Source organism: Psammomys obesus, unplaced genomic scaffold (genome assembly GCF_907164565.1).
Source record: "Psammomys obesus unplaced genomic scaffold, mPsaObe1.curated_primary_1811, whole genome shotgun sequence".
Lineage (NCBI taxonomy): Eukaryota > Metazoa > Chordata > Mammalia > Rodentia > Muridae > Psammomys > Psammomys obesus.
The window spans coordinates 4,198,918-4,213,302 of NW_026596040.1; the positions used below are offsets into that span (position 1 = coordinate 4,198,918).

The 14,385-nt window shown below is 40.7% G+C and overlaps 1 protein-coding gene across 1 annotated transcript in view; it reads right to left on the reverse strand.

Moving 5' to 3' along the window:
- Positions 1–8,045: 8,045 nt before the first annotated feature.
- Positions 8,046–14,385, reverse strand: part of Plac8l1 (PLAC8 like 1) — a 14,261-nt gene continuing 7,921 nt past the window's right edge. Inside the window, exons 3-4 of the mRNA XM_055622454.1 lie at positions 9,302–9,438; positions 8,046–8,186 (exon numbers count right to left, since the gene is read on the reverse strand). Coding sequence (XP_055478429.1) covers positions 8,046–8,186; positions 9,302–9,438 — 278 coding nt within the window. The remainder of the gene's footprint in view (positions 8,187–9,301; positions 9,439–14,385) is intronic.

Sequence of the window (14,385 nt, forward strand, 5' to 3'; positions counted from 1 at the left end):
TCGGTGACAGGGCGGTACAGAATTCAGTGGGGGACTTTGTGTTCACACCAGCTTCTTTTGCTGAATGCGAAGCCGCCACCGGGCACATCTGGCGTCTCTGGTCGACACTGTCCTGAGCGGAGCACATTTGCTGATCAGTAAGGGCTGCGCTGGGCACGCAGCCCCCTAGGAACCGTGCGAATCTCAGCTTTGGGGCTTGATGGGCCTTTTGGGAATTTGGGCTCCTCCAGTCCGTCCAGTCTCCGGAGCCATCAATTATAGTTCTTGGGAGACAAGGGATTTGGGTAAGGATCCCAAACTTGGTGTTGTTAGAACCCCACAAACTTGGCTTCCAACATCTGTTCTTGCTACATCTTCCACAATTAAGTCAAACTAGCCTGTCACATCACCATGAGTTCCTGGCCGGAAGTCAGGCTTTAGGTGAAAGTAGGCAGGGATGTGGAAAACAACTTCTGCTTACTTCCTGTTCTGTTGGTTTGATGGAAACTCATGAATAAGTTGAGGCTGGCTGTATTAGAAGGCAAGTCTTAGATAAATTTGTCAGACTTTTTGTTTTTCAGGTTTTTTTTCTATTTTCACTTGTCTATTCCTCCTTCAGCATGGTCAGTTTGGACTTCATTTGCACCGAAGATATTAAATAGTTGCCCTACCAGTTTGGGGTCCTCTCCCCCAATTGTCCTAGCAGCAAAGGTAGAGTTGAGCAGAGCCTAGTTGCTTACATGAGGATGGCTAGGATACAGACAGGTCAGGTCTGCTATTCAAAATGAAATGCTTGAAGCCTCAGGGAGATTCTAGGAGCTCATGAATTTTAACTTATTTCCAAAATAATTTCAGGCTTACATAAATGTTTTCTAAAATTGCACAAAATATTCCCATGCACCCTGCCAGTAGGTTCCCCAAACATTAACACTTTACTGTGCTGGTTTTGATATTTATTTTTTTCTGAACCATTGGAGAGGAGGTTGAAGAACAAATGGCAAGTTATGGTTGTATATTTTAGAGCTCATTTCCCAAACACAAGGTATGCTCATACACGGCCTCAGTGCAAGGAAATCAGGACATCAGCTTGGCATGATGCTATTCAGTGGAAGACTGTGGCCCATGCAACATTTTTTGAACAACAGGGATGGCACTGGAAGGCTAAGATTCCATCCTCCAAGACAGAGAGACATCTGCCCTTTGTCCCTAGTGGGTATTGAACCCCTTTTACTCACTGTTGTCAAAGGTATACTTCACCTTGTCAATGGTCAATGGTTGGCGTGTCACCAACAAATGAAAAAACCCTCATCCTCCAATGCCTTCCAGCCCTGTGTCTGCCTGTCTCTCCAGCTCATGACTGAGGGCAATGCATGGCTGATGTATTCTTTTCTCAGCTTTGATCCAGAGAGGTTGCTGCTTATAAACACTGTCCTCTAGGCTTCACCCCCCCCCATGACCCCCTACCATGAAGCCAGCACGTTAACCTCTCCATCTTTTCCTGTGATGCCTTCTGGCTCAGAGTGTGTCTTGAAGGGCCCAAGCAGCTGTGCTGCAGCAGCTGTGCTACCATACCAGGCTTCAGAAGATACTGTAGCCCTGAGTTTCTGTTTCCTGGGAATGTTCCCACCGTTTGCTTAGATCGTGTTCCTGTTTCTCTGAACATGAAACTATAGTCCATAGAAATAAGATACAATAACTCAATAACCTCCCTGAAAATTAGAAATAATAACCTATTAACTGTCTTCAAAAGTCCCCAATCACTTGACCAATCAAATTAAAGGTTATTAGAAATGCTTTGTCTAGCTATTCAAAATGATATTGTTACCTGGGCACTTTTTGTTAGCACTCTTTGTTACCTGTTACCTGGACACTCCATGAAGTAACCCCCCCATCTCCTAGATCAGCACCAACAAATCAATGAAAAGATTACCTAATCAAACTGGGGAAGTCGCCTAACTTTCTTTAAATTGAGCGTGGGTACTCATTTCAGGGTCGCCTCTCTATGGAATGGTGGCCCCAGCATGCTGGTTAATTTCTGCAGAATAAACACTCCTTGCTTTTGCATACTACCTGAGTCTGAGGTCCTCTTTCAGCAATTCCCAGACCTAACAATCCAATAGAAGAGTGCTTCATGAACCTTTTCCACTTAAAACCTCTTTTCTTGAGAAAGTTTTATGCAACTCCAGGTAGATAGATAAAGTTTAAAAGGTATGTAAATCAAACACTAATAAATCATAAAGAATATTTTAAAACAGTTCCTTGGTATAAATATAATTTTACCATTTATTAAAGGTTAAAGCAAATCTGCATGCTAATTAGATGGGTGTGTTCTTTGATTGCTACATAAAGAACTGAATTTTACCAGGCACATGCCTGTAATTCCAGAACCTGGGGAGTGAAAGGATCTAGAGCTTTGGGAGTTCAAGGTCATGCTTAGTGATATAGTGAATACAAAGCCAGTCTGGGACACATGAGACCCTGTCTTAAAAACAACACAAAACCAAGAAAGTAATTAATTTTGCATAAGATCTTGATACTGAATGGTATAAAATATCTTCAGTGTTTTCAGAATTGATCAATATTTTGATTTTATGGTCATCAATGCTGACCATTGTTGCTTTGCAAAAATACGTAGTAAACAGTGATACAACTATGCTTAGAGCCACTTCATAAACTGTTAGAAATACTGTCCTAACCCCAAACCAAACTTAATTCAATGATTTTTATGAAACTATCAGCAACCCACAGAGTAATTTTCAAATGAAGCATTCTAACATAATACAACCCAAAGGTATGCTGATTTGATGCTTACATACTCAGGAAGGATGATAAGAAAACATCAAAAGTCTTTGTTTTCCATAATCAACAAGAGCAGAACATTTTGCATGTGAATTAAAAATGATAAAATTCACCAATGTTCTCCAAGCCAAGGTGCTCACACGGACCCATTCACTGACATCACACAGCATCTTTGCAAACTCAGTACACGGTCGCATGTTCAAAACTGAAGCTACAGTGAGGTCATTCAACGAATGCATCATGGGCATGGAAATCACTTGTATTTACTGCATTTTCATAATCCCTGACATTTAGTTATGTAAGCCCAGACCGGGTGGCAACCAACAGCTTAAGAAACTGGGTGTTACAACATAGTGGTCAAGGAAATAAAGAACTGTACCCAAGAATGTCAGGTAGAAAAAAACCCCAAGATTGCACAAGACAGTTACCACAGAGTATCATGTCTACAGACAGGCTATTTAAGTAAAAACAACAGTGTCTAAAGAGCCAACATAAAGGCAAGGTATTGGAAGACAGTCTATTTCTGCATGTGTGAGTGTGTGCCTGCTTGCTTGTGTGTAACTGTAATCTAAAACACAATTTTCAAGAAAGTCACGTTAACCTAAGGAAGACATTGGCCAGATAAGTGAGATTCACAAACAACCCAGAAGTTTTTTTGAGTTGTACATTTCTATGCCCTCCTTTTAAGAGATTGCTAAAAGGACGTAGCACTCTAATCAGAGGTGATGATGGAGTACATTGGTTGTCTTAAAGCTGGGGGTCTTAATCTGACACTCAAGCATCCCTGCTCAGCTTGCCATCCAGTCCTGCTTGTAAGCAGGATTGAGCACCAGCCAAATGGAGGGTACGGGAAAGGCTAGACTTTCGCAGAACATTCCCTTCAGTGACACTACTTCATGCAGCATCTGTGACCCACCTGTACTTAAGTTCCAGGGAGTGTGCTTGCCAGAATTCTGCATTTGGGGGGAATTTCAATGCTATTAGTGGCATATGGAAAAGTGGAGAGGGAACAAGCTGTCCATATAAAATTAGGGGATAATGTAAGTTAGTCCCCAGGAGCCAGTGACCTTTACATATCGTCCCCGTCTGCTTCACTGGAAACAAAGATGGCTTCCAGCTCTCCATCGTGTGAGCAACAGAAATTTGCTCCACATTGTTGGCATATTTTTATCTATTTTATTGGGTTCTTATACCTACTACCCTTCCCACCCTTAGTCCATCCTAATCCCTCCCAAAGTGGGGGATAGGTATTTTAAGACTATTTTCTGCTGATTAGGGACATTGGGTTCCTTGGGGCGAGTCCAGTTTTCCCTCTCAGGATATCATCAAATTCTCATCAAACAGCAACCAGGGGCAACAGCCTTTTCTTCTTCAGAATGCCTGAGTCCCTCTTGTGGTGCTCAAATTTATACCACCTCCAAGCTCCCAGATAGTTTAAACACAAACTATCTGCAGCTGACAAAACCACTCCCCTGCCAATGCGTGAGGCAAATCATCACCTGCTTTGAAGCAGCCTCTTATCCCACACCTGGAATTAAAACAAAACTATAGTCACATTACATAACTGGTTTTTGTTTTGCTTTGTTTTAAGAAACCAGAATTCTCACTATCCTGCATTTTTTGCATGCTTTGTTTTGTTTTGTTTCTAGAAATTTTCTATGGAACATATAAAGGGTTTCATGAGGATTTAGCTCATCTTTTGAACCTGGTTATCCAGTAAACCAAAGTAACACACAGGATGAGAAATCTACTCATTCCTAGCCAAATCTAGTAACTTAGAAAAATCTTCTCACTTTTTTTTTCTTTTTCCTTTCTTTCTTTTCTTTTTTTTTTTTCTTTTTCCAAGACTGGGATTCTCTGTGTGTAGCCTTGGCTGACCTAGACTCGCTTTGTAGACCAGGCTGGCCTTGAACTCATGGAGATCTGCCTACCTCTGCCTCCCCAAGTGCTAGATTACAGGTGTGCAGCACAGAGCCTGGCTATCTCCTTACTTTCTAAAGTATTCATGTCTGGACTCAGTCCTACCATACAGATTCCAAGTAATCAAAAGGTGGTAGGGTAACAGCAAAGGGGTGTGTTTAAATATTATAATACAGTCAGCCAGGATTTGGCTTATGATAAATTTGTAACTATGAAAGTCTGAGTTCCATCTAAAATCATTGCTTCTTATTTCTGCATTTGATCAGGCAGAACAGTGTCATTTAGTTAGAAAATAAACCAAGAAAATAGACCATGAGAAATATTAATTCCTCTGCAGACATTTAAACAGAAATACTATAGAGTCTTCTATCTTTGATTACTTTAAAAAAAAAATCAGTGTTTTTAAAAGACCAAAAGGAGATATTTTTGAGTTTGATATTATTTACAAATGTTTTTGTAAATAATGTTTATAATAGGGGTGTCATGCAAAAGTCATTGGAGAATATGAAATAAATTAATTCTAGCTATATAAAATATATAGAGATAAAAATGATTTCACAGAAAAATGGATACTAAAGGACATCCTAACTTTTCATATTTTTGTTCCAAAAAATTAGAGTACTGAGGAAATGCAACTGTTGTCCTTAGTCTACTCTGTAAATAGAAGAGTGTTAGCTTACGTCCTGGGTTTGTGATGCAAGACTTTATATACAAATTACTCTCAAACTCCTTTTGCCTGTGTGTTGGGATCACAGACCCAGAGAGATCATCAGAGCTTTGTTCCACAGTTTTCATCCTGGTAAACCATAAGGAATTTCTCTAATACAATAAACAGGCCATGTCTTCACTGTTGAGAAATTTTCAAATTTGAACCACAAATTTCAGACACCACAGACTGCTCAGAGATGGGCAGTTCTTGTCTTGTGCTCTCAGGTAACCTGACAGATGGAAAAAAGCCAGCAGTAGCACCAGCCAGTCTATGCACACTGTCCCCTAGGACCAAACCAAGATCTCTGCCCTGTCCAACTCACACAGCTAGTAGGCGGATGAGGCTGATGGCTGTTTATTATCAGCTCTTATCTGTCACACAAACATCTAGTACTGGATAATGGTGTTCATAAGGGGCACACGCTCTTGTCATGTTCCTTTTCTCGGCCTTGACATCTTCTTCTGGAGAAAGTCAGAACTTGTGGTCTGGAGAGATCTCCCTTCAGGGTCACTCTGTACTATATGCAAAGGACTGTCCTATCAGTTTCGCTTTGTGATCTATGACCCTGTGGTAGACATGGTGTTTCAGAGCCCAGACTTTGACTTGCCTGAGCCTGTATCTGATGAAACACTAGGTTTGACCTTTATTTATCGGAAGCAGTTGAAAGAGGGTTCCCTCCAAGGAAAGCCCCGACACACACACACACACACACACACCTTGTATCAGCAGAGAGGTAGACTGGCCCACAGACCTGTGCATGAGCCGCCATCTTCACTTCCTTCAGACAGGGTCCTGGTGTGAAAGTGCAGAGATTACTTCAGGCTTCCTTGCCAAGATTAAGTATTATTGCCATTCTGAGCCTGTGACACCTAATGTGTGTTTTTATCACAAAACAATAAAAATGGGTTTATTTTCATTTAACCATCTTGTCCACCAGGCCTGCTTCTTTGGTTGATCATGGATTAAATGTCAATATGGAACATTTAATTTTTTTTTCTCCAAGAGGTCTCTCCTACAACTGCTCTGAGGATCCAAAGGTGATTTTTGTGGAAATAATTAGGGACAGGTACAGATAACATTGTCAAGGGTGACCATGTTGAATTCATCTCTGCAGAAAAGGGTCTGGTTTGAACAGCCGTGTAGGCTCAGAAGGGCCATGGGGCATTGAAAAGTCACTTGCATTTTTGTGGCTTGGACCTCTTTTCTGAAGTGTTCATCAGGAACAAATGTTGAGGATTGAGTAGCTCAAAATATACAGCACACTTTAAACTTGTTAGCCATTGAGATGGCTCAGTCAATAACAACACTTGCTGTATAAGCCTGATGATTTGAGTTTGACCTCTGTAACCCAGGGTAAGAGGAGAAAACTGACTCCCAAACGTTGCCCTCCAATCTCCAAATGCACTCCATGACACACAAACACCATGAGTGAACATATAACACAATACTAATAATAATAAACACAAATATTTTTTAAATTGTTTTTTGCCCCTTCAGGGTGTTTGCTACATCCATGTGCCAGCTATTCTAGGAACTGATTTTATTTTCGATGATGGCGGTTCTCCTGCCTTGGTCCCCCAAGGGCTGGGATTGCAGGTATGAACTATCATAACATGTTCTTCAGCCTTGAGCTGTTGACCTGGAAAGACCTAGCCGACAGACTCACTTCACAAGGTAGAGATATTTGCCACACTAGCCTCCTAGGGCACAGACTTGGCGTCTTGAAACAACAGAAACTTATTCCATCACATTTCTAGAGGCTGAAGTCCAAAAGCAGGATAATTGGCAGGACCAGGTTTCCTCCAAACCTCTGGAAGAAAGATTCTCCCGTGCTTTCTCCAGCTTCAGCATCCCTAAGCAGTCCCTGCCTGGGGATTCATCATTCCAATCTCCACCCCAGTCCTCATATGGCCGTTCTCCCATGTGTCTCTACGTCTTCCTTACAGGACACCTATCATGCTGGATTAGGTCCTACCCTACTGATCTCATCTTAATTTCATCACACTTGCAAAGACTCTGTTTCCAGATAAGATCTCCTTCACAAGTACCAGAGGTTGGGTTGCAACACTTTTTGTTTTCTTGTGGACTGCAGGAAAAGCAGGAAACACAGTTACACCCACAACAATTGCCCAATTATGATTTTGAGCCTGGAGTAAGGAGACTAGGAGTATTGAAGAAGAGTTCAAGATCAGTATGAACTTCAGACTTTCTTCTTGTGCAACTAAGACTGAAGGAGTTGGTTTAAACCTGTTGGTTTAAACCTATTGGTGCCTGGTTAATCATGCCCTGCCCATCACTGATTCCTTTTACAAAGCAGGTTAATACAATAGATACAGAGTAACTCTTGTGCCCTCACAGGCAGCTCTCAAGAAAGGATGACATCAGAAAAGTCAGAGAAAAGTCAACCTCCCAAAACCCTAGAAGACACAGAGCATGGCTGGGCAGAAATATCAAAGTCAGAATATACTCAAGACCTCCCAGGAATCATAACACAGCAGAGACATTAGTGAGCAAATCATTATTTTCCTATTCCAGTGAAAACCTATTGTGGGAAAAAAAAAAAAAAAAAAAAAAAAAAAAAAGTTTTTCTGAGACAGGTTTGAGAGGAAGTAGGAGAGTGGATGGGAGGAGGCTGCCGTCAAACCAGGCTATCCTTGGGTGTGGGGACTTCACAGATTTCGTAGAGTTGGGAGGGTCTCATCTTGAGTTCTCGGGCCACCTGACACACAGAGAAAGGCCAGCAGCAATACACCACAATCCAGTCTTCACAGAGGGTGCCCTAGGGCAAGAACAAATTACACAGTACCATTTGGTTTCTCCCGAGCCTGCTGGCCCATCCCACCCTCTGCTTCCAAGACCCCCCTTAAGCCAACCCTTAGGACATTGGGTAGCCCAAGTGCCAAGCCATGCCCCTTCGTTTTTGACATGCAGATCTTTCTGAAAACTTCAATTTTTCTTTTTAGACTCATTATATCTATTTTTTTTTGTAGTAGGTAATAAACTAAAATAGCTCCAAATTTCCATAGTAAAAAGGTATGGGAAGTTAAATCTCCCCTTCCCTCCTCCAGAGCTGGCCCCAGTCATCCAACCACCTGCCTAAAGACAACCCATTGGTTACCAGTTACATTTCCAGGCAAACTTTGTCAGCCTAAACATATACATGTATAGTCCTTTTAAGTCTGTGCCTTGTTTTGTTCATGTAAAAAGATATTTAGAGATCACCCTATAAAATACCTAGATACTATGTGAGACAGAGGAAAGAGAGAAAAAGAGTCTGTGTCTGTGTGTCTGTGTCAGTGTCTGTGTCAGTGTGCCCAATGCAAAAGGTTCCTTTGTGAAGACCATTTGTGTCTGCACGTGTATTACCCAGCTCTCCTCACCCTCCTCATGGCTCCACTGAAAGTTAAGGACCTCAGGGAACCCCCTAAGTAAAATCTACATGTGTCACATGGGCTACACTTAAGGTCAGACCACACCAATACATCCTCCAAATTAGGTTTTATTCCATCTATTATTTCCTGAAGTAAATAAGAGACGTATGTAGAGTTTTATTTTTGTAGATGGGAGGGGAGAGTAGGTATAACCTCCTATTTCTATGCATCAAAGCACATCTCGGGAAGTGTAAGTTGGCCAATGATTTGACCAAACCTGTTGACCAATAGCCTTCATTATAATTTCTACTTAGAAAGATCCTTTGCTGTACAGCATTTTAGTCAATCGATACTCTTAGGTAATAATGAAATCAAAACTTTCATCCCCACAGTTTTTCGTTGTGAAATGTTTAAGCATCTTCAGCCATACATCCCCCACCCCCTCTCTCTCTATCACTCTGGAAAATCATGGGTTTGAAAAGCATCACACTGAGAATCACACACACACCTCAGCTGCCCTTACCTGTATCTTATGTCTCTCTCTGGTGCCAATTCTCAATGCAAAGGTAGACCCTGGTAACAGTGGCCAACAAAGACATTCTCCATAATGCCTGGCAATGTCACACTCAAGACATATGGGACAAAACAGACCACAAAAACCTGTCAATTGAACATAAGAGAAAACCAGCACTCTCAGACATTCAGGGAATGACTTCACATCTTAAATAGATTCACAACCTTTTGCCATCAATTTCAACACTGCATTGTCCACCTGCAGCCAGGGACAGGGAATGAATAGACAATTCTTAAGACTCAGAGTGAGAAAATTGCCATTACTTAGCCATATCAAAATTGTGTTCTTTTGTTAAATATTTCCAAAGCTGAGCCTGACACAATTCTGTTAGCACTGACTATGATAACAGTTTTCCCCTGTCAAAAATGTTAAGTAATTTTTTAATCATAATTGATGCTTGTTATGTTCATCTATCTAATTGCAGTACTTAGCATGGACCTAGAATATTAGAATAGTCTTGAATAACAAATATCCCTTTCCATAATAATGATAGAAAAACTTTTGGGTATACACTGACTCTGTTTCTTATTCTTATAAGGGTTTTATTCAGATCAGAGCTTATTCAAATTTTTGCTAGCTTCACATAGCCACTGACATTTGTCCATTTTAATCTGTAAACTAATAGGTGATTGGATCCTTGAATGTCAACTGGAAATGGTTTCCATTTATGAGTTCATTCACTGTTAACTATTGATATGGGTTGCTATACAGCTTAAGTGGACTCTCTAACAAAAATTCTATTCTAAAGATGTTTGAGGCCACAGAGCCTTTTGAGAATATAATGGCTGTTGCGAACTTGTTCCAGAAGAAAAAATAATACACGCACATGGGCAGGCAAATTGTGCATTCTCTTTATGGAGTTCACGAAGCCACTGAAAACTCTTAATGGGCCACAAGTTAAGAGCGCCTGACATGCAGTTTAGATGTCACATTATCTATCAACGCAAAAAGTTGACAACCCTGATGATTTCAAATAATTAAGACTATGAACCCAACAAAAATGCCATGATGATCAGTCCTTTGGAAGAAACATACTATCTTAGTTAGAGTTATCATTGCCGTGATGAAACACTATAACCAAAGCAACTTGGGAGGAAAGGATTTATTTGGCTTATGCTTTCAAATAACTGCTCTTCATTGAAGGAAGTCAGGACAGGAACTCAAACAGGGCAGGAACCTGGAGGCAGGAACTGATACAGAGACCATGGAGGGGTGCTGCTTATGGGCTTGCTTCCCCTGGCTTGTTCAGCCTGCTTTCTTATAGAACCCAGAACCACCAGCCCAGGGATCATCTCGTCCACAATGTTCTGGGCACTCTCTCCATCAATCACTAATTAAGAAAATGCCCTTCCAAGCTTATCTACAGCCCTGATCTTATGAAGGCAGTTTCTTAATTGAGGTTTCCTCCTCTCAGATGATTTTAGCTGTGTCTAGTTGACATAAAACTATCCAGCACACATACTAAACATTTTAATCAAGAGTAATTTTATATTCACAAATTAACAAATCTTAAGTGTTGACTTTGGGAGAGTTTAATATATCAGGAAATGTAAAATGCTGCCCTCACGCAGTGTTGGTCGAGTTTCCATACAGTAAACCCACCCTTCCCACCCCTGATCCTGAGGGAAACACAGCCATGACTTCTATTCCCACAAGTAAAATTTGCCTCTGTCTAATCCCTCACGTCAAGGAAATCACATTTACTTTTATAGCTATTTCTGTTTTGTGCAATATCATGGGTATTTTTTTTTCAGATTTACTCGTGTTGTTACATGAATCTGTAGTTCTTATTGTTGGATAAATAGCATTTCATTGTATGAATATCCTACAAACTGTTCGTCTGTTCTCCCACTAATCAACATTTTTAGGCTCCTTTTTTATATTAATACCACCATGCTTTATCTGTGTTTCTACAATTCTTTATATGGACAGTTAAGTCTGTATATTTACATACCTCTAACTCCATATGTGGATAATATATGCTTTCATTTTATTTGAGTAGTTTCCCGATAGAGAAATTGCTAGGTCATCTGTTTATTTCTACAAATATAGACAAATAATTGTGCAAAACATCTGTACCATTCCATATCCTCTCCGACAACATTCAAGACTTCTAATGGCTTGACATTCTTGCCAGCATTTGCTATTGTCAGTTTTTATTTTAGCTGTTGTAAGATGAATGCAGTGTTAGTCACTGCAGCTTCCAGTGCAGAAACAAGTACAGTAGGTACCATGTAGCCTCAAGTAATTCTGAGACATGAGACATTTTAATCTGAATGTAAAAAAAAAAAAAAAAAAAAAAAAAAAAACTGACTTTGGGATATGGCTCCATGGTAGTGTATTTGCCTAGAATGATCAATGATCAGGCCCCAACACTGAAAAATAATTCCAAGCAGGTCAGGAGATTCTGCCCAGCAACGACAATTAATCTGAACAACTTAGAAAACAGCACAATTTACACTAAGCACAAGGACTCCCAGCGTCTGCAACCTTGAATTAGGGCAATTTGAAATCAATGGCCCGTTCTGTAAAAATTATGAAATACTGTAAATTCCCACAAATAAAGCAATTAACAAAACGTTTGCCGAGTTGCAAAGCTGGCAAACAAGCACCTGATCGATTCTGTTTGCACGTCTCTGAGCTGTCAGCATACCGTAACGAAAAGCTGATTGTGCCTTAGCGCTTCTGCGCCATGTTGTCGGGACCCACATGGGGCTCTTTTTATTATTATTTTTTTAAATCTTTCTGTGAGGTAACCATGCTGTATAAGTGTGCTTTTTAGATACTTTTTACTAAAACACTATGACCTCAGCAACTTATAAATGAAAGCATTTAATTCTGGGGCTCACGGTTCCAGAGCGTTAGAGTCCGTGCCCATCATGGTGGCAGATAGGCAGATAGGCAGACATGGCGCTAGAGCAGCAGCTGAGAGCAGAGCGCTAACTAGGAATGATATGGGCTTTTGAAACCTCAAAGCCCACCCCCTAAACACAAGTGACACGTCCGCCAACAAGGCCATGCCTTCTAGTCCTGCCCAGACGATTCTACCAACCGGAGAGCCAAGCATTTAAACATAGGAGCCTATGGGGTACATTCTCATTCAAACCACAATACTCAAACTTGATGACTTTGAAATGGAATTCAGCTGGGTTTTTTTTTTATACGAAGCTTAAATTTTTATTTCATAATAGCTAACATTTATAGAGTTCACTGTGTGGCAAGCTCTTGCTGAAAACATTTTGCACACATTAGTTCATATAATCTTTGAAAGGACCATACAAACTAGGCATTTTTAAGGCCTACATGATAATCCACCCCATAACCATAGTACTTGTACGACTGAGACAATAGGATCATGAGTTCAAAGATAGCCCGGGATACGCAGGAAATTCTAAGACAGCCTGTGCTTACTAAGACCCTATCTCAGAAAACCAGTAAGTGAATAGTATAGATCTTCTTACTATACCCATTTTACAATTAGTCCATCTAATCTCCAGAAGAATTAAGTAATTCCCCGTAAATTTATAACATTACTAGTGTAAGCCAGGGACCAGACTTGAACGTCAGGAGTCTGGCCCCAAAGGCCTAGTATTACATATATGTCCAAATGTTCTCGTGTTTTACATTTCTACCCTGCCATGATACATATGAGTTTGTGTATTCCAGGACAGTATGACTATTGTTACTTTATTTATCCCTGTAGGATGGTCTGAACTCATGTGAGTCCCTTCAGAAGGACCCTCTGAGTCATGTGTCACTGCTCTGCCTGGTGAGGAGTGTGGTTGGTGATAAGGACAATTAGACTAGACTGCAAGAAGAGATGTACAAGAGTATAAGGATTGGATCCTTTACCTAAAGGGGAATGCCTTGTAGCGATGTCTGAGGCCAGGATTAGTGTGTAGAATATTGGAGAGACTCTTATAAATCTATATATAAAAGAAAACAAAAGAAAATGGCACAGGGCATGAATGGGTAGCTTGCTGAAAAGGAAATACCAATGGCCAACAGCAATGTCATTAGAAAGGCATATGAATACTATCAGAAGCCACTTGCCACACACAAGAATGCCCCTTTCTATTACATGCTTTGGGTCTTGGAGTAACAATCCATGGATGTGGCAATTAGCCTAATCACATTAGATGATAACTTTGCACAGTCTATTAGATTTAAAACCCTCTGGGAATGAATAATTTCACTTATCAGCACCTAGAGTACTGTTTATGCAACTGCAAAAAAAAAAAAAAAAAAGGACCTGCAAGGACAGTCACTGTAGCACTGTCTGTGCCATAAAATTTAAAAGTTTAAGTGTATATCAGTGGGTTAAAAATCAAATAAGGCATGAGTGAATAGCCACTTAGAGTGTGGCAACAGGCCTGAGAGATGGTTGAGTGGTTAAGAGTGCTAGGTGTGCAAGCATGAGGACCTGAGGCTGGATCCCAGCACCCACATAGCAAGCCAGTGTGCACACCTGAAACACCAGGACTGCGGGAGACAGAGACAAGAGGTCTGCTGGGGCTTGAGGGCTACCAGCCAAGCTCTAGGTACAATGAGAGACCCAGTCTCAAAGGGATAAAGAGGAACATTAGAGGAGGACACTGGCACACACACCTGCACACACACCACTCACACACATAAACGTTTTTCTAAAAGGATGTGGTAAAAGGTCAGCTAAGTCCCAATATAGCTAAGTCTCTAAGACTAATTTGACTAATTTGAAATTTTTAAAAAATTGTATTGCATAATGGAGACAGCTTAATACCATTTATGCTTTGCTTAAATAGTTACAAAGCAATAGCATGTATTGCTGATGGGTACACAGGTAAATACAGAAAAAATGCCTGGAGGAAAATGTTCCAAATTGATTTTTGTTGTTACTCTTGTTGACAAGCAGAAATTGGGTTTTACAAAGAGACATGGATCCTTTTCCTGTAGCATCTCCTTTTTATAAGGTGAATGGATGAACGCGTGATTAGTCATGTATTTTCTTCTTTAACACATGTCGGGAGCCACTCCCGCCATTACAAGATGGCGCC